Here is a 24,470-nt window from a genome sequence, read left to right as displayed (position 1 = left end):
TAGGCAATTTCTTACAATGAACTTTAAATATGTTGTTAATATGTATTATACTTCACAACCACATATTCAACCTTCCAAAATTACCACATTTATAGGCAATTGATAAAAGGTAAGTCAACAAATTCCTCATTATGTAATGTTGTTCACGATGTGAGACAGATAAAGTGTCATTTATTAGAACCAAGATGAATTTTTTCTTTGACATCAATCCAGTTTTTGCTCCTTTCATTTCTTTTTTATCCCTGGTGTAAAGTGTTGCGAGCTTGTTTATTTACCCCGAACATCTCTGAAACAAGATTGAAATGATAAGGGAAGTTCTGACAGTCTGTAAGGCTGAACTGCATTTTCTTTCTTTTTCACAGACCGATTTGTTTTAATAAAGCTGTATAGGTAAGAAAGGCTTTCAGCCATTGTTTTCTACACATTTGGCAGAAACTTTTATCCTTATAAAAATAAGTAAACTCAAACTTTGCTTAAGCACTGAAAATGAACTTGAAGTCTAAATTGGGCCACTTTTTAGTTAATGAATGTAGACTTGTGTATGTATTAGATCCCAGTAGCAAACCTTGTGAAGACATGCATAAAAGTAGTCTACAGATGTAGTTTTGAAGTATACTAATAACAATCTTATTTTGTTTGACATAAATCTTTTATTGCATTAAAAGGATAACTCAACAACTTGACAGAAGTTTAGTTTTTAGGTGGAGTAAAAATGATCATTTTGTCATGATTTACTCACCCTAGTTGTTCTAAACGGATACATTTCATTGTTCTGAACACAAGAAAGAATGTTTGTAACTGCATTTCTGTGACATCATTGACCACCAGTGCAGGAACAATTATTTGATCTGTTAAAAAACAAAATATAGTTTACATTTAGTCATTTAGTAGACGCTTTTAGGTAAACAATGGAAGCAACTGGAACAACACAATGACAACATGTAGCCTCTCATATAGCCGACCACAGTATACAGAGCTAAGGTGTGTTTTTATATAAGAAGATATTTTGAAGAATTTAGGAAAGCAAACAGTTATGGGGCAACTTTGACTAAGTTCCCTTACTATGGTAGTCAATGATGTGTCAGAAATATCATTTGCAAACATTTTCGCCAAAATCTTTGTGTTCAACAGCACAAAGAAATGTATACAGGTTTGAAACAACTTGAGGGTACGAATATCAGAATTTTCATTTCTGGGTGGAGTATCTATTTAAAGGTACTATTGGCATATATGCATTCAATCAGTTAATGCAAATCTTTCAATTGAACATGTTTTGGTGTCGTTTTTGGTACCCATAAAATGTAAAAGTATGGGAAATGGTCAAAACCAAATTCTCGTAAATGACATGGAAGTAACCACGACGCTCAGCATAAGGTCACAGTCACCACATGTGCAACCGTTCAATATGAGAAATAAAGAAACGAGATTGGCTATAAATATATTTATTGAAAAGATGGTTCAGAAACAAAGCATTCAATTACAAGCAGTCAGACACGGACCTTCTTTAAAGAACATGCCGATCTAAAGAAATTGCTCCTTGTGGATTTCTGTGGAAACTTTCCAGAAACCGTTCTATTCACAAACGCTTCAGATCTTACCTTAAGATGATTCAGAGGAGTGCATTTCTGCGTCGACTAATAAATATTAAAGACCCTTCAGGTATTTGCTTACATCGCTTGTTTCTCTCCAAAGGCCTCTGAGGGTTGGATGCATTATAATATTTAGCTTCTGAGCCCAAAATATGACTTGGAACTTCATAAAGGCCTACAGAAATATATTAACCAGAGCGAGTGAGACGCTCGAGATGAACGATTAGGTTGCATGTGTACGATTTTATATCTAATGCGTCTTAATAAGAAATATATAAAATTCTATGCTCTTTTCCATCATTTTGAAACCAAAGCTAATGCCATTTCAAAATAAGTGTTTAAAGATTTTATGCTGGTGTTTGAAAATAATCTGTCTTGTGACTTTCGTTTTTATTTTACTTTTATTATTGTGTATAAATAGGTCTATTTAGTATAAAGATTATTATTTATAAAGTGACTGAAATCTTAAAAAGATATTGGGCATCTGTAACCTGCGAGGCCCGGAAATGGAAAATAATTTGATGTCATCTTAACACTTCACACCACCTTCATCATCATCATCATCATACTTTATGTTGGGAGACGTGTTTCTGGCTATGACTTACTGGAGCTAAAGACTCTGCAGTTGTTTCAGTCCATCTGCTAGAACTTGTTCACTCCAAAAGAACTGAAATTAAGTCACACATTTCTTGTGCTGACAATATATTGCAAACAAGTTGTTACGACAGCGTGAAATAACCTATTGCAAACCCACACAAACAGTGATGTGTCACATGTTCTGATCACAAGCAGAAGGCGGAGTGTTAAGTTTTAAGCTGAATTCACATTAAAAAGACAAGCGGACGAAAAATATCATCTATTAAGAGACGGTTCAATATCAAGGAAAGTACAAATGTGACTAGAACGTAAAAATATAAATGCAAAACACAGACCCAAAAAATCGTCTCTAGATAAAACTTCACTAAACGGTCCAGAGATATTAGAAGCATTATAAACAGCGAAACCCCCTCAGGTCCAAGGCAAAAATCAATCCAGAAATAATGACTTGAGCTTTTTTCTTCTCTCTACAAAGCAAAAGAGAAAACTGTCATTACTGGTTTAATCAAATATTGGGTCTTACAACACAAGCCTGTGAAAAACAGCTCCAGCATTTCTGAGCATCACTCTCTGTTTCTGAATACAAATAAGGTGAGCAAGAACCTCCTCGGGTCCTCCATTCTCGACAAACTCAGAACAAAAAGTCTGTCAAAGTTTTTTTTTCTTTCTTTTTGTAAAGACAAAGTTATAAGTCATTAGAACAACACAGCAAGCACAACCAAATCCAACGTCTTTTCAAAATGTACCCCAGTAAATGTTTAAATTATGCTACATTATCAAAAAAAGAGAAAGAAACTATGAAATTCAGGACCAGAACAGTCTGAGAAACACACCACCACCTTTAATTCATTATCGTGGAGAGAATAAGCCGCTCTGCTATTTTTCGCGATGGTACAGCAGATACGCTTTCAGTGACTCTGGAAGCGGCAGACTCAAGATTTTGATTCTCAAATGGTTGACTTGCGGTTCCTCTGGTTTTACAGGCTCAATATCTTTCTCCTTCTCCTGCTCTTCGTCTTTGTTTTCCTCCTCGATGCATTCGTCTTCCTCGCTGTCCATGGGCTGAGGAATCAGCTGGTTGCCGACGAAGACGTAAGTGTTGATTCGGCGGCGGCGGCGGAAGCGTCTGCGTTTGCGCTTCTGAGATGCTCTTTGCGTGCTGCTGCGGGTGGCGCTGTCGTCGCTGGTGAGGCTGCGGAGGGTTCGGCGGATGTAGATCCGTGCCAGGTCCTGAAGACTCCGCACTGTCAGAGAGGCTGAGAAACATAGGAAACGTTCGATTAGAGTTGTGGTTTTATGTGAAAAAAAGTATTTAAGATCCAACTTGAATTTTGGAAGCGCTTGCAAACACTGTTCTGACTGTTTAATGAATGGAGCTGCATTTGTGAAATGGATACATGCAAGCGTTTGTAAGAAATCGGGCAAAGGTGCTTCAGTGTACTTAGAAGCCCTGGTTGAATCTAATAGGACAGAACAGTGTGAGGTCATGAAGGGGGTGGAGACTCACGTAGATCCACAGCTTTGGACTTGCTGCCGTCAGTCCTGTTCTGCTGAACAAGAGGAGCAAACGACACCGCCAGGATATTCTTACTCTCCCAGGAGCTCTGACCAGTTCTTATTATCTGAGTCAACTGCAACAACACATAGACAGAATAAGACGGCCTGAAAAATAGGTCAAAGATTTCAAGTAAAAGCCGTACTGCCATTCATACATTTAGGGACGGTTTGTCTTGATCGAAAACAACTCAAACCGACATATCTTAGAATATATCAGCATGATGGTTTTGTCTTGAGATGCATACCCGTAATGCTTTTTTTAAGGTACTGTATGTTTTTTTAAATGACTTAAATATCTCAAATGAAGTCTCAAAGGTCATCGCTGTCCACCTGTGTGCACTGACTTCCTCTCATTCTTTAATGATCATATAAATCAAGCTTACGACTGAAAACTGCCCTGCAAAATCAGCCAATGAAATGGCTGCTTAATTCACCTAATGAGCCCTACCTCCTATTGAAACTGAATGTTTGGGTTCATCCTCTATTTGTCAAGGAGACAACAGATTTGAGTTATACCACAACTACAGTATACACCATGATTACCATCTGCAGTAAAAGGGTCGTTCTAAAACACACATGATTGGAGAACACACTCTTTAGGCTCACTGTATGTATCCCATACTAAGGTTTACCTGATCTTCTATCGGCATGACCAAAATTCCTCCAACTTTCAGAAGGATCTTCATGTAATTCTCATGGTCCTTCTGAACTCCAGCGCCGCAGTAGATGCGATCGTACTGATGGCTGTCAGAAGAAATCTCCAGGCAGTTCCCCACCACAAAGTGAGGTTCACAGAACTCGAACCTGAAATGACAGATTTAAAATATGTTTTTTGGTATCACTTTATAAAAAGATTGTATTTGTTACCATTAGTAAATTCATAAGCTAACATAAACTAACAATAAAGATTTATTTTTTGCATTTCTTAATGTTAGTTCATGTCAATACAATTGTTCATTACGCATTAACTAAATTTAACACTGACTCAAATGCATTACCAAATGATGAAATGAACATGAATGTAAATTAATAAATGCCGTCAATGTGTTGTTCGGTGTTAGTACATGAAAACTACATTAACTAATATAAACAAATACAACCTTTATTGTAAAGCGTTCCTGTTTTTTTACACTGCTCTTAACTCATTTCCTGATAATATAAAGATGTCATATTTTTACACATTGCTTTTAACTCTGGTTTATGAAACCCTGCTAAATATGAAAATGAGAAGGTTAACCCAAGGCTTACACATGTACAGTGGAAACTCACAGCACCTGATAACCAGGATGAATTATTAACCCATGAACACTGAGTAAATATAGAATAAGATCAACCAGAATTATGTTTACGCCGTGTGAAAAGCCTGTATTAGTGTTAACGGGTTAAATCCATTTTTAATTCACATCTTTCTGACATTTTATCATTAAGAAACATTTCTATGAATACTGACACAATACCAAGACGGTTTCATTGTGAGGATAATCTGATATTTCACTTCATTATTGTTATCAGCTCAAACCTGAAACAGCCACCGGGAGCTTTTATTTGCTAACGGCAACTAAGCAACAGTTTTTATCGAGTAGTCATCGGGTGCATGAGGATATCAATATGTAATAAATGAATCCAAACAAGAGCGCTCACGACATACGGCTGTCTATTATGAAACAAGAGAGCTCTTAAGAAAGGTTTCAATTGAAGCGTCAATGGCATCTAATGCTTCTTTTCGGCTGGACATTCCAGTTCTCCTGACCTTAATAACGGTGTAAACTGTGATTGTGTTGGTGTATGATGTGAATGGGTGCTTTCAGACAACACAAGCTAGGAAACTTTTGGGACAGCTAATGCACACATAAAAAACTGAGTTCGCTTCCAAAATGAGATAACTCCTTTGTTGTAAAAAGTTGTTTTTTGATTTGAGCCATAATAACTCAATACAGGAAATACATATTTCTGCGATAACAACCGGCCGCATGTACATTATCCCTTACTAAACATTGTGCATTTGTATCAATGACAAAAATAAGTCTGTTTTATATCAACGCTTTCAGTCTTTACCCAACTGTGATAGGATAAATAAAGCTCCAGCATTTGGGTAAAACTTTAATAAATAAAAATCCTTGGCTGGAATACACTACAAGTGTAATCTATATTATCCAGATTTTCAGTCCGGACTTGTTGCTGTGCCAGTCTGCAGATTTTATCGCGTAGTGTGTGATGCCCTGTTTTTCTCTGCAAACCTTTAAAACATCTGCAAGTGTGTGACGTCTTTTTTTTTTAAATCTGTTCAGATTTTAAAAGTCGTCTAGTGCATTCCAACCTTTATTCAGATTCATTCAAATCTAAGAAAAATGTTTTTAACACTGTAGTAGTAACAAAGGTAAAAGATCAGGTAATCATTTTTCTTCACGTTCAGTTCTATTGGACTACAAAAAAAAGCAAAAGAAAAGCAAACATGCCTGTCAAAGCTATCGCTGTTTTTAATAAAGTCATCGAGTCTTTCTCTGGCATATTCCACCACATCCTTGTGCAGCTCAACGCCGTGATTCACTCCAAATGGACCTGCAAAGAAAAATATAGATTTCAAAGATTCAGATTCTATAGGGACACAAAAAAATATTTATATTGTGTTCATACAATGAAAGTCAATGTTGTTCACATTCTTTAAAATATCTTCTTTTGTGTCCTGCAGAAGAAAGTCAGACAGGTTCGACATGAGGATGAGTAAATGTTTATGGAAAACTTCTCACCTATGATCAGTCCCACCATGGTACTCAGGTATCCTGTTCCACTGCCGAGGTTCAGAAAAGACAGACCCTGCTGGAGCTTCAAGGCCTCCATCACCTCCGAGTAGATACACGGTGCAGAGAGATGTATGTTCCCGTGCTTCCACGCCAGATCTTTGTAGGCATTGTCTCTGTAGCCATCCAGATAATAATCTCCACGGTCAATGGCCCTGAAGGCCTGCTCCACGCGTTCTGTGCGGACATACTGAGCTTCTTTCAGGTTGTCTATCAAATCATCGTTGTCCTCGCCGGCGCTGACAGCTCCCCCCATGTTCCCCTCGCGACCACAAAAAAAGGGAACGGAAAACTAAATAAAAGAAAACTCAGAGGAGGTGGGAGACGGGAAACTAGTTCGGTCTTCACATCCAGATGAGAAGTGGCTGAGTGGCTCTCCGCAGGGACGCCCGGTCTGGGTGCTCGTGTGTCCGACACAAATCACTTCAGACCATTGTCAAGTACGGAAGGATCTGAGAATTGAAAAACAAAAGGTGATAGTTTAGAGCGCGCTCTTACGTATTTCAGTTCAATTGTTCGCCGGGGTACGGCTGAAAAAAAGAACCGCGGTGCGAGATCTTCATGTCACCAATGCCTGCTGCTGGTGTAGCGTGTACCGCATGTTACCAGACTGAAGCAGATCTCATTTCATCTTCAAATGACAAACATTTCAACCAGTCACTAGTCTTGAAATTGAAAAAATCTATTGATTTAATATATTGACTCATTGAATTAAATAATAAATTAATAGCTCGTTTTTTTTAACAGTGAAATCAACTGATTAAGGAAAGTATGAATGTATATATTTAAAACAATAATAGGGGTGTAAATCTGACAGTTCATCGCAATACACTACAATACAGATTTCTGATACCTCGAACATTTCTGCGGTGAGATTATGGTTTGATTCGATTTATCTATTGATATTTTGATATCACTTGCCTAGTTTACACAAGCAGTTACATTTTTTATAACTCACGAATGCAACCAAAATATATTAAATTAAAGTTTAATTAAACTCTGAAAATTGCACACTCTCTGTCCTTAAAGGAACATTTACAACAACAAACTAAGAAAAACATACACTTAGACGGACGTTACGTGAGAAATAACGACGTTGTGGAGAGGTACTTCCTCATATCGATATTTTACACGTAGCATCGATGGTTCGTATCGTTAGAAATTTAATAGATGCATCAATCCATATCGATGTATACTTACACCCATAATAAATAATATAAAAATATCAAATTATTTACAATAAGACATTTAATTACAAAAAAAACTCCTCAACACAAATTTAACCATTAATAAACCTTAAGTCAACATATTTGACTAAACATGCCTTCAACCAGATTTAACACAAGAAATGAGCTAAATACTTGCGAAACACATTGTGGCACAAAAACAGTTTTACCTACATTATTTTGTTTTCATACTTGTTGGATGCCAAAACTGAAATTAAAAATCGATTTTGTTTGTGTCTAGAGAGAAAATGTTCAGAATATTTTGACTATGAAAACACACATTTAAAAACAGTAGTTCGACCCGACATGACTTTGCTTTATATTGTACCAAAGTGCATGCTGATATTTTTGCCACGGTTGACAAACACAGATTTATTTGTCTAAAGAATCGCTCACCAGCTCTTTTTATCCAATGACACCTCATCTTGCCATCAGGGCACGGTGTCAGAAAATAAAACACAAGTCATATGTTGCTATCCTTTAGTTTTACTTTTAAGTGCACGGTATAGAAAAATTTTGATAATTAAAAATGCTTAAGCACTCATCAGATAATGACCATTCACAGCATCTTAAGGCACATTGAAAGGCGCAGTTAATAAATCAGCGCATATAAATGAACTTGACTGTGTGCTTACACTTATAAGTATATAAAAACACACTTCACTGCATAATGCTTGCAAATGACATTCTGACGGCGAGGAGAATCTCAAAGTGTCTGCTTACGGGTAATTGAGTTCAGCTGAATGACTTGCATGAACCTAAACCAGAACAAACAAACGAGAGGCTTATTTACTGCGGTTCAGAGCGCACGCAGCCAGGCGCCCACAAAATGATACATACAATACCAATTACATACGAACGTTTTCATCCCCACTCCAATTAGCACCGACTTCCTGACATAGTTAAGCTAAGGATCGTCTCATCCATCTTAAGCAACAAAAACACAGAACATATCCTTTTCAAACGAGGGAGTTTGAAAATGAAGATTGTTATACATTTTCTCTTCTGTTGCTGCCCTTTAAGTCTCCTGCACTAAAAATACAGCAGGGAGGGAACTGGGTCAAACCTCCTACTCTCTTTTGTCCAAGACTTGATTGCAACCCTAGAGAGTTGCTGAACATCAGTACACAACTTACAAAAGAGAAGAGCACATATTAGATTTCTCCGAGCGTTGTGCCTGACAACCACATCATTTCTGACAGAACACAACATCCAGATGAAGCAGTAATAATGGGATGGAATGACGGATGGTGGTGCCTCTCCTGTGGTTAATTGGGTTTGTTGCAGGCCAGGTCAAGCAACTGTTTGGGTTGTTATTGGGTTAATACAGAAACAGAAACAATTAACTGGAACAGTCTGTTATAAGACTGAGCTGATCTATCATTAACATGCTTCAACTCGCTGCTTGCATAATTGCATCATTACCACAAAACACATACTCGACCAGAACTGACCTGCTCAGCATTCCTCTGAACAAACCAGATAACAACATACAGGTTGAATACAGGTTGTTTATTATTAGATCTTACTACAATTAAATAAACACATGCATGCTTGTATATGTGCGCACGTAAAATCATTAAAACAGCATCAAGACTTTAAATTACATATTTGAGTATCGTATACAGTACTGTAACTGGTCACCAATTTTGGCTTCAAGCTTTTAAAAGTTCAATTTAAATGCCTTTGTGATGTACAAACATTCAATGGAGGCTCTTTATATATAAAGATGTAACAATAAAATGCATAGGCAAGTATGACACAAGGAAGTGAAACGTTTTATTAAAAAGCCAACAACCTGTTTTAATATACAGCCAAACTGTGATTCTAAGACTGAAGCGTTTCAGGAAATCCTGTTGTTTTGAAAAACCTCATGACCTTGGTTGACTGGTTTGTGTGTTTGTCTGATCCAGTGACTAACTCAAAAGCAACAAACTCTCATTGGGTTCATCACAGACCTCACAGTAGACTATCATTCATTAAATATATATATATATATTTATCGCATGACATTTAAGCACACTGCACCCCCAAACGTTCAGTATTTTGAGTATTTTTGACTTTCAAATATAAATAAGCAATAATAATTAAAAACAGTTGTTATATGCTTAATTTGTCATTATACATTATGATAATAATACTTTTTTACAGTTATGAGAATTTGAGGCACATAATATCTATATCTATATAATCTGTTATAAAAACAAAATGTCACAATGCAATTATAGCAATGCAAATCTTAACGTTCCTTAAATTACCCAATTAATTGAATGCAAAAAATGCCTTTATTCTTTCTTTTGAATTTGAGGTGAAATATGTCTTGACAGGTTCCATAAGATCTACACAACAACAACAATCAAACATATATTAATCAAAATAAATTGTGGAAATAAAACAGAGTCTGTCTGTGTGTTTAATTGTATTATTGTGACATCAAATGTCTCAAGTCTATTTATATGCAATAATAAGCAGGGACAAATTGACATTTAAAGCAACACAAAATATTCTATAGTCCAGTCATCCTCAATAGGCGGACCGCGGTCCAGATCAGGCTTCGTTCCAAACGGGATATTTTATTCAGTATATCCAACTGGGCTAAATTGATTAAATATTTATTTAATTTTAAAAACATTTTGTCCTGACCTCCAACTGGAAGAAAATATAAAGACCGGACCTCTTGAAACTTTAATTGAATACCCCTGCTCTATACAAACATCGCACCAAATGATATATTTATTTATAAACATTCACATATAAATAACCTTTTAATACTCTCACTGAAATGTCTGTCGAAAGTTCAACAGAAAGGCTTTTATTTATTTGCGTCAAGTTTGCCGCTGACACGCACGCAATGTGGATGGTGACAGTGAGTGACGTACAGTCACTGACGTCGATCCGTATAGATGGTGATCTGCGCAGTTCACGACGCAGTCGAGTTAAAGGACTCATAAAACAGTACATACATCCGCACTGCGTTATAAAACCGTTTGTCGACACGTGCAGTTTCCGATGTGGTCTTAACATTACATCTAAGACAATAAAATGTGTTATTCACATACAACATGAAAGAGAGTAAAGAAAAGGGAAATATAAACATTTGAGATGCTCAGATCCGCCATAAGGACTCGCTCGAGGCACATGTCAATAAATCAAACATTGAAATGGATCCGATCACACAAACGATCTTTGTAAAACACGTTTACTAATCTCATATTTGCTTGTGTCTCTCATTGTGTGTTAAATCATGTATGTTAATGACACACACAAAACAAATCAGATCAAACAAACATCAACTGTTTTAAAACAAAGGACGAGGCTTCGAGGAAAATATGTCGTGATGTTATTATGAGTCAACTTTATGCTTGTTATTCTAACGAGAAGCTTTGTTTGGCTGGAAGAGAAAAAACGTTTCTTCTATTACTCCATTGAAACCCATGCTGTTCGGTGACATTTTAACGCTGCAAGACCGGGAAAACCACTAAGACGAAGACATTAAAACGGTCTCAGGCTGATCAAACCGTGAAAGAAAAGCAACGCGCGGTTCAATACGATAGTTTTTGTATTTTTTCCTGCATTACATCAAGAGAGCTGCTGCATTTTCATGTCTGCCACATGCACAGCTCGCTCATATCAGCGCAAAGCAACAACAAAACAAAAATGTCGGCATTATCTCTGCGGCATCCAACACTGACCTGAATGAAGCCATGTATCAGTCAGGCACAATGTGCACGGACCGAAAAACAGGTGTCGAGCAAAGCTGGCGTTTATGAACGCGGTGATGTCGGGATGTATATGTTTTAGTGGCGTTAAAGATCCAGCGCTGTTTTCTTCAAGAACAGCTGAGAGGATGTAAACACACGTCACATGGGTCTCAGAAATCAGGCTGCAGATATTGGGCGGCAAACGTTGCGATGACGTCCTTGAGACTCCTGCAGGGGGCGCTCGGTGGCTCAGAAAGACGAATCTTGCATTGACCTGCGCTAGAAAATGTGTTTGGATGCACAATAAAGTACTTAAAATAAACATGGTAATGCGATGAATGCCGTGTAACATAAATAAATAAACAATATTGCGAGATTGAGACTGCAAAATGATAAAATACAATTGTTTGTTAGGTAATCACAAACGATTGTGATTGGTCTGGCTTTCCAGCGCGTAAAGAAGTTCCGGGTGTCACGTGACAACCCCATTCTTTTAAAACCTCAATAATCACATGTGCAAACTTAATGAGTGAGAGTAGAAACGTACATGCGTCATCATGTCCCGCTCATGTTTAGCGGCTGTAGTAAAGTGTTATTAATACGCTTTTTTATTTGAAAAGGATTATTTTCTACACTCGTTTTCTTCCTCTCCCGCCTTCTGCGTCAGGATTGGCTATTGGACTGCAAAAGCGTCAGCAAATGGCCAGTTCAGTAGTCTTTTTTTTGACCTAGCCAATGGCGATCAGCTGAAGGCGGGACTTCTTAGAATATGGGCGTGTAAAACGGTCCTCGGTGAATATCTTCCGATCGCTCTCGTGAGGCCGAACACGGAAGTGACTTAATTACATTTTCAATTTTAAATTACTTTATGGGCATGACTGCGTGTTCTTAAAAAATGGCTAAAGCATTGAACATATAACAAAAGACAAACAATAAGTTCAAACATTAGTCAAATTAAACTGCAATTCATCGACTGGCCGCTAGAGACTGACCCCATAAGAGAGCAGAATCTCATTGAGCGCCATGTTGAAACGGGCAACTTTACAGCAGAATAAACATGTTTACAGCCTGGCACAAAACGTGACCAACGGGTGACGTCACGGACACTACGTCCACTTTCATAATCCGTTGAATAACCTTTCAATCTTATCATATTGTTAGACACTGTATAGGCTACCATTGATTTGAGCAGCTGGGGTCAGTTTGGGTCTGCGTGTTAGCGGCCTGAATTATGACGATTATCTTTTGATCAATTTATTTGGCACTGTTGTTGTAACATGAGCAACATTTGACATTTCATCTCAAGTGCTAAAAGATCAGCCTGCTTTAGGCACCCACCATGTGACTATAGGGTTACATCATTGCATGTGTCATAAATATATAACCCTGATGAAGAAATCCACAGAAAGTGTTTGCCATACGACAGTGGTCTCAGCACAAGAAGAAAAACAATATTAATTTACCACGCTGACGCGTCTTTTCATTTCCCCACCGCCCCGTTGACACATCTCGCCCTCACCTCTTGTAAAATCCACTTAGTCCAGTTCTACAGGGAAATTACTGTATGTAATGACTTTAAAATTAGTAGGTGTTCATTTAAACATTTGAACATTGTGTTACAATTACAGGGAGCGATGTGTTCATTTAAATCACTTTAAAGGAGAATTCAGGTCTGGAAAGATCAGGCTCTAGGTCACCATGAAATGTGAACTAATGGTAAATCTGTCTGAATCTGATGGTAACTTATAATAAACTATTAACTAAATAAAGAAATAGCTTGTTTAATTTCTTATTTCTCAGTAAACTACATCACGCATAACTCTTAATAACGCCAAATTACCATAGAAACAGAAACCCACTAACCCCTATGTGTTTATGTGTCTGCCTATACTATAAGTTTGTTTGTATAGTTATAAAATTGTCAACTAATTTATAGAAAGAATATATTATTGTTGCTCAAGTAATCATGAAAGGTTACAATCCAAACATCATATTTTCAAGTATGTCCCGTTATTATTATACACTTTATTTTGTCTTCTTGTCAGCACCAGCTTTCTTGCATCATCTACATTATAACTATGTTAAGTTTAAACCAGTGTTAAAGAAAGTTCAGCTCTTTTGCTTGCAGTATTTGCTACGGGGGCAGAGACAGTTTTATAACATGCTCAAGACATCCTCCATAAGATCACATGCGCAGTGAGCTGAAGCCGCAAGAAAGCTGCGAGCACTGCATGCAGGCCAGGGGGCATAAATGATAGAAGTTCTCTACCCCGTACCTGAACTCCAACCCTCTGATGTAGACAGATCATTTTAATGACCTTCCTCTAGTTTAGATCATCACCAGCACACCCCACTGTGAGGATTACGAGGGACTAAACTCAAATACAAGTGAGGTCATTCATTAGGAACCAAACTTAAGAGACTCAAATGTGTTTATGTGAAAATAAACCAAATGTGAAAGAATGTGAATCATACAACATGTCCTGAGACCATCTTGCCATCCTTTCACCATTTGAATCATGTTTTTAGTTAGTTTAAAACAGGTTGAGAAATGATTTTTAATAAAACCGTAGCAGTATAATAACAGCTAAAATGTTGCATTAAATACCTTTAATACCTTACCTTTCTATCCAAAAAAGAAAGTTTTTCCTCATTTACTCGCCCTCTTGACATTTCGAACATAGGACCTTCTTCTGCAGAACACTAAAGAAGATATTTTGAGGAATGTTAGTTAGCAAACAATATCGGCTCCCACTGACTTCCATTAACAAAACAATTAAGACATTTCTCAAAATATCTACTTTTGTTATTCACAGAAGAGTCAAATATCTAAGACATGCAATACATTATTTTCATTATCATAAGATCATTTTAAAGAGTAGCAAACCCAACATTCAGTGATGTCACTGTCTAGAGAGCAAAGCAGTCCTTTGAGTGTGCCTTTGAGGGAGATAGTGTCACTCATATGCCATCTACTGGTGGCCATGAAAATTGCACTTTAATAATTGCCCTCAAACAGTCCATGTGTTAAACATATAAATGCTATTATAAGACAAAATATCTATTGTTTATTCCAAAATAGCCGGTAACGCGTTTTTAAGGAAAGCATATGAGAAATATGTTGATATTTTATGTTTAATACAATGGCAATGGTAAATTGTATTCAGGTCTTAAACCTGGATGTCTAATCAAACACCTGTGAGGTCTCATACATCTTCTTCTATGTCAAATATTGATATCTCTATGATTCATTAAGGTCGTTCAGTCTTAAGGTACATCATGCTATGCAAATCATTTCAATAGTTTATTTCTACCATACACAAACTGTACAACACAGCCCAGTACTGCTTATGAAATCTTTAAAAGTGTAAGGAAATCCTGATATACAAACTACTCCAACTGAAACAAACAAACATTCCTTAAAAACAAACTAAATCATTTACAGTACTTCGTTTCATACTATTTTTTTCTTGTACACAAAAAAAAATTCATAGCACATTACAAAACATCAAATACAAAAAGGAAAAAAATAAATATTACTCACAAAACTTCCTGAGCAAACAATCTGTGGATTATAAATTAAGATTTTTAAATAAAAAATAATTTAACAGAATTTAATAAATATAGGATTTAAAAATGATTTGATTCATTTTATGGAGAACACAACTCCTTATGTTCATTTGGTCAGATAATGGAGATTTTTATTCCGTCTGTACGACTGTAAATGTAATGACCAATCTGTGACATCATCAAAAGATGATCTTAAATGAGGTTAAACTAAAAGCCTCATCAGGTGAAACAATGATAACTGATAAACATGTTTGTAACCCGTGTGCTCAAAATAAACACTAAAATAACATATAAAAGTGCAAAGGGGTAAATCAGTTTTCAGAGAACGTTTTAAAAGTGCTGCGACCATGAGGCTGTTTGTGGTAATAAAATAAGAAACGCCTCCAGTAGCAGTGCTCAGATCGGCTGGAATGACCTAACACAAATCCAGTGGTCATCACTTCAAATATTACAGTTTTGTCGTGGATTAAAATGTGTGAATCAGCCTTGAATCCCCTGAATTATTAGTGGACAAAAGACATTTCTGAATAGAGCCACAGTTTCTGTCAAGATATCATAGTCACTACCCAAAATAAAACCATTTAACTTGGTTAAGAAACACATTAATATGAATTTAAAATGAAGTAAGAGTACTATTTTGAATCAGATTTCTAATTTCTTGTTTTTGTTAATAACATTTATAATTGAAATTGTGGTATTTTGGCAGAGACACATGTATATGACAGTTTTTGGTAAAGGATTGACCTCAAAAACACGATTCGCACCGCTTCAGTCGACTAATCGGCCCTATTTGTACAACCATAAAAATGTGAATAAATAATAAATATAGTGCTTCGAGAAATGGCTGCAAAGAGTATCACCAATGAAAACAAAATGAACATTTTTCAGAGATCCGCTGTTTGTGGCACAAAAAAGCCAAATGTTTGGGTTCAGTCCGACAGAGAAGAAAAAACCCTAAAGTCATAAAACAACTGACCCCCATTTTGCAAGAGTATTTCATCACATACTTAAAATCGTGTATAAACAGCAGGTTAACAGAGTTTAGAGGCTTTTCATTTAGAAAATAAATATACTGCAGAATTAAAAGAATCACAGTTCACATAATACTGTTCTACCACTAAACATATCATACTTCATGTACTCATTTACATTTAGGCACATATATGCACACAGATGTGCACACCGAAGGCAGTTCATATAAATAGAAACGCAAATAAATCATAAACATGACTTCTTTTTTCTTCAGCGCTGGAGATTAGATATTTTCTCTGGCCAAGGGTCCTGTACAATGGTTGGTGAATTTAGATAAAAAGTTTTTTTAGAATACAGATTTAGGTCAGCACAAAGGAGGTCAATCGTGAATTAGTGGTCATATGTTTAAAAAATAAAACTTTAAGGGGTGCATACTGCTGTGATAGACCAATAACAGTTGTTTACCAGCAGGTGGAGTCGGTGGGCTTTGCTTACATTTGACACCGGTTATTAATACAAAAGGCATCACATGTAGGTGACACATTCTGAACGATTAAAAACTCCCAGTTAGTGTACAACAAATGCAACGAAACTCAAAACCAAATGCACAATATGTAAGATCGGCCTTGCATTGTGGAATTGCAGCGACAACAATGACAGCAATAAATAAATAAATAAATAATTAAGATTACTGTGTGATAAATAGTACCCATGAATAAAGACAATATGTAGCAATCATATAATAATACATAAAAGAACACGTACAGAATTAAGTCAAGCAAACCATAAACAACAAGTGCAAAGGAGGTAAAATCTCACGGAAAAAAAAGAAACGTATCAAAGTGAAATCCTTCAGCATTAAAACCGTGGCTGGTATTTCTCAGTGCACGTGAATGTGTTTTTACGAGATGACCGAACCAGCCCTCTGCCGTACATCAAACCGTCGTGAGAGAGATAGTTTGGCCTTATACGTGAATTCCCTTTATGGCCTGTCTTATGCTGTCCAACAAGGCCTTGCATTCGGGAGAATACTCGTGCTGGGAATCATTGTACATATCCATTAACGTGTTCACGTAAGCTTCGAAGTTCTGTTCGTTGATCGGACCCTGAAAAAGATTACGAAACAGAACATTCAGAAACTCAACAGCACAGTGTCCCTACACACAACACACAACACAACACAACACAACACTCTTTACACTTTACCATGGTAATAATAGTCCAAAAACACCCTGTTGTGTTACAATTTTACATAAACTACGCTGTTAAAGGGAGCATTATATAGCTGGAAAAAATCATACTAGAAAATCTTTTGGATTTAATGGTTATAAGGGGAATTGTACTGGTTTTAATGGAAAGCCCAATGGGCTGTAATATGTTGGTGTGATGTTATCTGGCGGATGAAAACCAACAGAACACCATTAAATCCTACTGTAAATACACCCACAACATAATACCTAAAGAAATGTTGTGTAGAGGAGTGAATGGTAAACTAATGATGCACATTATGTGGTATTTGTAATGGAAACCATTTCGAATTGTATGTTTTTTCAAATGCTATGTTACATGAAGCACATTTCTAGGACACATTTTTTACACTATTGTTATCGTGGTAAATCATGTAAAGGACTCCATGCTGTGATCAGACACTATAGCGTGATAAATATAAAGCTCTTATTCTTTATGTATTAATCTGTATAAAAAACTGTTCATGAACGTAAAGACTTCAGCGTGCGGCTCATCTTACCATTTGTGGCAGCTGAATGTCATTGAGGCTGTTGATGAGAGCTTGACTGAGGCGCGCTAACTCCTTCAACAGACTGTCGTTGTGCTGCTCGATTATTTTATTCTCTTCCTCTATGGTTTTCAAGTTGCACTCCATGGATGAGATCTGTTGTAATATCACATCAGAATGAGGTTAAAACCCTGAAACAGAAGGTTGCCTGACAGGTACGTTTTGTGTATTTGTTTACCTGAGTCTGAAGGTGCATCATATCCGCTTCTATCTTTAAATTAGATTCATTTAGTTCCTTGATCTCATGATCCAAGTGTTGCATGTCGTCATTGTTTTCAACACCTGATGGAAAACATTAACTTATAAACATTGACACTCGCAACTATTTTTCTGACAAATGTATTATTAAAGTAGTACAGGAAGTAAATGTTATCGTCCAGGAGAGAAATGCAGTCTTGTCTTTGTTTATCAGCCTCACACTTGAAATATAATACAAATATTTATAATAATACAACAACGTATGTCTCTAATGTATTTAGCCGTCTTCAGCTTTAGTTTATGGAGTTTAATGGAAGTGTCTGAATGACTCACCGCTGCTGGTTTTGAGTTTGATGGTCATCATCTCTTCATCTGAGAGTTTTTTCTTGATACTCTGGGCGTTCACGGGACATCCTGATAAACTGTTGGCACACAACACACAAAATACATAAATGCAGTATAATGATAAGATATCTAGGGTATAAAAAGCAAATGATATGTATGAGAATCTGATTGAATTGACATACTTTTAAACAATATGCATTGTAAACAGCACTTACAAATAAATGTGAATTACTGAAAAAAAAGGATTAACATACAAAAAAGTTATTCTGATACTTAAAAGGCCCAAAATGAATAAATCACAGATAGTTGGACGATCGACTGGAAACACAGACTGTATCAGGTATATAATAGACGATGCAATATAATCTATATACCGTATAAATATACAAGTATTGACAGTTTAAGCGCAACGGCATTAACAAACGTTATTTGGCCCAAACATCCGCAAAGAATCAATAACCGTTGAGTAGTTTTAATTTCTTTTACACCATTAATATCAATCAAATATGAATATATATGAATATGAATATAAATTAAGTATAAAATACATTTCAAGCCACTAGCCAGAGCGATAACCAGAAAAAGACTGATGAAACCGTCTATACGTAATCCATTAAACGTATTAAAATGTTTTAATGATGATAGAGGATTGTGTCACGGAGGTCATGGGTTTGACCCGGGGACACAAATTCTGTTCAAACTTGACTTCATTGCTTTGGATAAAAGCGTCACACAAATGCAAAAATGTAAACGTTAATCATGAAATACAGGAAAATTGAAACCACTGAACAGTGAATACGGCTATTATCCTGTTTTTGAAGTCAACCTAATTTCCATTTTGGATCGTTTTTGTCTACATTCGTTCATTTCAATATCAATTTGAAATCAATATAATTATATCAATCCTAAACACAGCTATCGAATGTGTTCAAGTGGTGTCACGGAAGATCAGTTTAATGCTAGATTCCTCACCTCCTGTGTGTAACAAACACATTGTTGGCATGACCCAATCCGTTGCATCCAGGAAGCGGACAGTGAGGAAGTTCCTGTTTACACAATTTCCACGAGAACGCCGATCCGTTCACTGAACTCTCCTTTTGACGCTTGGCGGCGATGGGGCAGCTTCCGGCGCTCCGATGCGACGTATATTTGCCCGACACGTGACCCTGCCCATCACAACCTGCCACCGGACACCTGCCACACAACAAATTCACAATTACCATACAAATAATAAGCACTGAAACTATGTGAAATGATGTGATGTGATGTTTTTTGGGGGGGTTCATAACATTGATGGCCATGTGGAACGAGAACATTAAATCGCGATGTCATCTGCACCACAACAGTTGTTTTGGTAAACATTTCTGGGTCACCGTGCCAAAACACACACAGATGCCACTGGACCCCCGTACCGCATAAATGAATGCCCCCTTTTGTTTGTACTCAACTGTTTTTAAACTCAACACGCGGTTAATCTCTCATTTGAACTAGTTTCCAAACAAGCAAGCGTAGACCCCCACCGCACATCATTGGGAACACAGATGAGCCTATATACATCTCTCTGATAAACCGATGGCAAAACTTCACCACCCCACAGCACCGAATGCGTAGATATTCCTCCACCCCAATTTGCTGAGTTGGATGTCTTTTCAAACAACATTAAGAAGATTAATCCTGCGCAATGCTGATTAAAACAATAAATGTTTTCAAGTCACCACTCGGAAATGCTCCGATAAATAATTACGGGTGAGGTTAACGGGCCGCCGATGGAAAACGTAAACCCCGGCAAGTTGAAGACTAGAGCGGCGAAAAGCCGGCCAATTTATTCTCCCGCTCACCTTCCTCTCGGGTCAGTAATGGAATGACATAAATTGCACATAATTGTTGCGAGTCCTCCACGGGGGGAGAGCAGATGATTTGGAGGTTGCCGACCCCTTCTCCGATAGCCCATATTGAAAAAGGTGAGGGGTTATTTGGGATGGAACAAATAGTTTGTCTGCGGGCCCGTGTGAAAAAGATTGTTATGGCAGTGACTACAACAACTTCAACACCGGCCGTCGGCTCCAGACAGCGACAAACAGAGATGAACCATACGGCCGACAATTTACAATAATCAAGAAACATTACGGATGCTTTTCAGTTCTCTCCCTCCATGCGTGTGTTTTCTCCTCCTGTAGTGTGTAGACCTGTGTTTAATTCCTAAGCTCTAGTCTTTGCATTAGTAATTAAAATGAAATACTGGCCCAGATGCAAAACTGGGAAAGCCCAGTCACTCTGGGTCAGACTCTGGAGGAAAATCGTTAATAGAATTGATTCCAGCCTTAATTCCATAGTATTATGTTCTGAAAGAGCAAACTGCTGCGTTAATTGTTATTGAATGAGATCTTACGTGCACACAAGGGAATAAAATACTTTTGATATTAAAACAAGGTAACACTTTATAGTAAGGTACTCCTTATGAAGCATTTATAAATGTGTTCATTAATTATTAATAAGTGATTCACAAATGCGTTATAAAGCAGTTATAACTGCATGAATAAAAAGGGGGATTCTAACGAAATACCTGCCAAATAGTGATCAGGTGTAAGAAAAACAACACAACACCCCACAGTGTCCAGTCTGACAGACTACAAACAACATCGAGATAATAATGAATCTGCATTCTAGTAAAATAAATGATGAATAAATACAATAATTAAGCATTTATAACATGTGAGTTAAACATGGCTCATTATATACATGGCAGGTATATCGTTAGAATTCTTCTTTTTATTCATGCAGTTATAACTGCTTCATAATGCATTTGTAAATGACTTATTAATCATTAATAAACACATTTATAAATGCGTTATAAAGGGTACCTTCATGTAAAGTGTTACCAAAAATAAAAATAAAATAATTTTGGATTGATCGGAAGTGCATTTGCATTCATCTTCCTTAAAACACCCACAGATGAGATCTCCTAAATATTTCAATTAGTGAGATTAAATGGAGAACAAATGTAAACTTTTGCTTAAGTCTCATCAGATATTTCTCTTGAGAAAAAGAGTCAGAAATTTCACAAATGTGTTTGTCATTAGAGTTTCATAAGAGATGTCAACATATCAATATTAACTCGAACATTTCTCATCAGATATATACAAATCCAAAATATTTGACCTCTACAATCTACAGTGGTTCCACTCCTCCATACCCTTTATTCAAGTGTCTCATTTATTTCTCAAAAGCAATTTGAGGAGAACATCTGAAACTAAGTTGATTCCAAAATGAAACAAAACGGAACACTCCATCAAACCTCACGAACCACACGCCAGCTTAGACATTTTTAAACCGGTGAAATAAATTTCTGGACTTCACACTGTCATTCAGTAAACTGACATCCAGCTTCAGGTGAGATCTTGTCGATTCCACTCGAGTCTAAACGAAAACACAATTTCATCCCAATTTGACATTAGCATCTCATTGTTTCCGAGCACTTACTTCATCTCCGATTCCTCTTTGTCCTCTTTGCTTGGCGTGAGCTTCAAGCTTCCTTTCCTGGCACGAGGGCAGCCCGACAGACTGGAAGGAACATGACATATGTGAGGAACCTTTCAGAAGTTCAAGCCTGCAGACGGGTGCGTGGGAAAGATACGGACGCCGCTTTTACCGCCGCTTTGACACCTGTGGTGTTTTTATTGAACAGAGGTCGTAACGCGTCGACAGCCGTGAAATGCCACGAAACATTCGGTTTGAAAAACGAATATTTTAACCCTGTCTATTACAGTCGCGTATTTAAAACCGTCAGAATTAGACATTACGATGTAGAACAAACATTTAGATCAACGGGTTTCTTCTAAAGAGACTTCCTCTTACTCACCTCCTGTGAGATGCATAGTTTCCTGTCACATGACCTGAGCCGTCACAACCGGGAGTAGGGCACCTGGAGAAGAAAATTGAATCGTTTATGAATCATTATATTTTGTTATGATTACTGTAGTGTTTAATGAAATGAAACTTTGATCGTTCTTACTTAAGCTCTTGAGAATTGGCAGCCATTAGTGACTTCAGGGTCTTATCAGCCAATGGGCAGCCAGATACGCTACAAGAAAGCAGATACATTGTATTAATTCGCACACATTTATTTTTATCGTAACTTAAATTTGATCCCATATTGCTTTGATGTTTAGAAATAAATGAAATAGATGTATGTGGGCGTGGCCTCTAACCTTCTGTGTGAGGCGTAATTTCCGGTCACATGACCACTGCCGTCACACCCTGGAGTCGGACAACTGCAGAGAGAAGAAGATGCTTTCAGATGTTCAGATCATAAAAACTTTTGACTCGGGCTAGAGGGACAGTCCTTTAAAAATAAACATTTTGTCATCATTTATTCAAAACCTGTATGTGACTCTTTCTTCAGTGGAACACAAAAGAAGATATTTGGACAAACGTCTCCGTACAGTGAAATTCAATGCGGTTCAATGTTGTTCGGTTCCCAGTTTAATAATAATAGCACAAATTTACCTCATTAACTCTTTCTTGGCGTCTCTCATAAGCATCTTGTTTTTTGTACTTGTCATATTGGCATCCCCGTTGTAAACTTTGTCCTCGTGTGTCGCCTTCTCATACTGATCCATCTGAAAGACAAGAGGCAACATCAAAACACTTTGCACAATGATGCTTGTATGGGCTTTTTGTGAATATATTTATTGTCTTGTGGTTGTGTTCATGCCAAAATAAAACAGCAGACACTGTATGTGGTTTCCTTGGGTCACTGTTGCTTTTCTATGCAACAAAGAGATACCAGATCCAACTCTTTTTCACTTTTACGTAATGACTTTTTTAACTTTTATCTTTAAAAACTTCATATGCATGTAAAGGACACACTTCCTTTATCTTTTTTATGAATGTTTTTTACACATTAAAGTCACTAAAGCTATGGAACATAACATGAATCAAATATGTTTTGTGAGCAATTGTTCAAATACAGTATTATTAAGAAAATAATTTGTTTTGTTTTATTTTCAACATTATGTTCAAACGATGAGAAGATAATTAGAAACATTTTTATTACAAATGGGCTGGCCCTGTTTGCTCGTATTTTTTTTCCCGGTCCACTGTGTTTATTTCTTTTTGTAGTAATGTTACTACCAAAGTTTCATGGGAATTTACTCATTTTCAAACCTTATTGGCTTTAAGAAAGTTTTAAGATCACATGAACACAAACATGGTGCAGCTCTTGTCTCTGCTTCCGTCTCTTACCTCTTTGTCCAGCGGGATTGGTGTTTTGCTGAAGTTTAAGGGCATGTCCCAGGTGTCCTGCTCATAGAGGACGCGGTAGATGGCCGGGGAGATCTGGAGACCTGCGGCTTTGGCTAGAGAAGGTTCATGTGGGGTAAAAAGAGCCTCTCCTAACACCGGCATCACAGGAGAGTCCCTCGCTTTCTCTCGCTTCTTCTTCATACTCAAATCCAACGTTCCGTTCTCATCTACCTGGATGAGGGAATCCTGAATGACAAGAAAACATGGACTTACATTAAAGCCAAACCATAACACTAGGCATCTAACAATGCCTTAGCAACCACACAGCACTTCAGCATCAGGTTTGTGGCAAAAACTGAAAATCCTTCAAAATATGTGAGCTGTCAGACATTTTACATGAAAGAGTGTTTTCTAATGGACGCCTGCGTTATTTACATTCTAGATGTCAGACACAAAGGTTTCAGGTCACTACCATTAAAGCAGAAATGAAAAAGTTCAGCTTTACTTAATATTATAAGTTTTATCGCCGACAGATGTGTCGCTAAATGAGTGCAGATAAAGTGTAGTTTAGACAAAACATAAACCACTGGCTATTTCACAAGCATTTTATGTTTCAACATGTTTTGCAAGAACAAATCAGCAACTTATAATAATATCATATTTAATGCTTTAAATAATAATACCCCTATGATTCAGATTACAAACCAGATACGGAATTACGAAATAATATTATTATTCAATTATTCTTACTATATGCTATTCATTATCAGTTTAAGCGGGTCAATTCCAGCGTTATGGACATGGTCCAAAATAATGCTTGGAGAATGTATTTGTTACAAATATATTGACCCATTTTGTTTATATTTTTACAAAACCCT

At 37.0% G+C, this 24,470-nt stretch overlaps 2 protein-coding genes across 3 annotated transcripts in view; both read right to left on the bottom strand.

The window, feature by feature from the left end:
- Positions 1-1,428: 1,428 nt before the first annotated feature.
- Positions 1,429-11,747, bottom strand: pcmtd1 (protein-L-isoaspartate (D-aspartate) O-methyltransferase domain containing 1). Of its 2 annotated transcripts, XM_079487928.1 has the most exons (7): positions 11,460-11,635; positions 6,491-6,993; positions 6,200-6,302; positions 4,376-4,547; positions 3,694-3,817; positions 3,026-3,442; positions 1,429-2,653 (listed from the first exon to the last, which is right to left on the bottom strand). In XM_079487928.1, the coding sequence occupies exons 2-6, from the start codon at positions 6,795-6,797 to the stop codon at positions 3,063-3,065; spliced, it is 1,086 nt and encodes a 361-aa protein (XP_079344054.1). In that variant the 5' UTR covers positions 6,798-6,993; positions 11,460-11,635; the 3' UTR covers positions 1,429-2,653; positions 3,026-3,062. The 2 variants fall into 2 exon arrangements, with proteins under 2 accessions (XP_079344054.1, XP_079344053.1); XM_079487927.1 differs by having other exon boundaries at positions 1,429-3,442; positions 11,460-11,747.
- Positions 11,748-16,975: 5,228 nt separating this feature from the next.
- st18 (ST18 C2H2C-type zinc finger transcription factor) overlaps positions 16,976-24,470 on the bottom strand; it is a gene marked incomplete at both ends in the record, with an annotated part of 22,101 nt that continues 14,606 nt past the window's right edge. Inside the window, 11 exons of the mRNA XM_079447803.1 lie at positions 16,976-17,116; positions 17,758-17,901; positions 17,984-18,087; positions 18,337-18,425; positions 19,321-19,542; positions 21,829-21,909; positions 22,208-22,270; positions 22,361-22,429; positions 22,557-22,619; positions 22,855-22,967; positions 23,593-23,838. Coding sequence (XP_079303929.1) covers positions 16,976-17,116; positions 17,758-17,901; positions 17,984-18,087; positions 18,337-18,425; positions 19,321-19,542; positions 21,829-21,909; positions 22,208-22,270; positions 22,361-22,429; positions 22,557-22,619; positions 22,855-22,967; positions 23,593-23,838 — 1,335 coding nt within the window. The remainder of the gene's footprint in view (positions 17,117-17,757; positions 17,902-17,983; positions 18,088-18,336; positions 18,426-19,320; positions 19,543-21,828; positions 21,910-22,207; positions 22,271-22,360; positions 22,430-22,556; positions 22,620-22,854; positions 22,968-23,592; positions 23,839-24,470) is intronic.

The sequence above is a fragment of the Barbatula barbatula genome, assembly GCF_947034865.1.
Source record: "Barbatula barbatula genome assembly, chromosome: 23".
Lineage (NCBI taxonomy): Eukaryota > Metazoa > Chordata > Actinopteri > Cypriniformes > Nemacheilidae > Barbatula > Barbatula barbatula.
Note: the sequence above shows the minus strand (reverse complement) of the source record. Positions and strands in the feature narration are given on the sequence as shown.

What these genes read in the sequence shown, in the direction of transcription:
- pcmtd1 (XM_079487927.1), bottom strand. Translation starts at nt 6,797, where the DNA reads ATGGGGGGAGCTGTCAGCGCCGGCGAGGACAACGATGATTTGATAGAC. An exon ending in CATGGTGGGACTGATCATAG is followed by an intron (nt 6,303 to 6,490) that starts GTGAGAAGTTTT and finishes TTTTCTTTGCAG; the next exon opens with GTCCATTTGGAGTGAATCAC. An exon ending in TCATGCCGATAGAAGATCAG is followed by an intron (nt 3,818 to 4,375) that starts GTAAACCTTAGT and finishes GTGTTGTTGCAG; the next exon opens with TTGACTCAGATAATAAGAAC.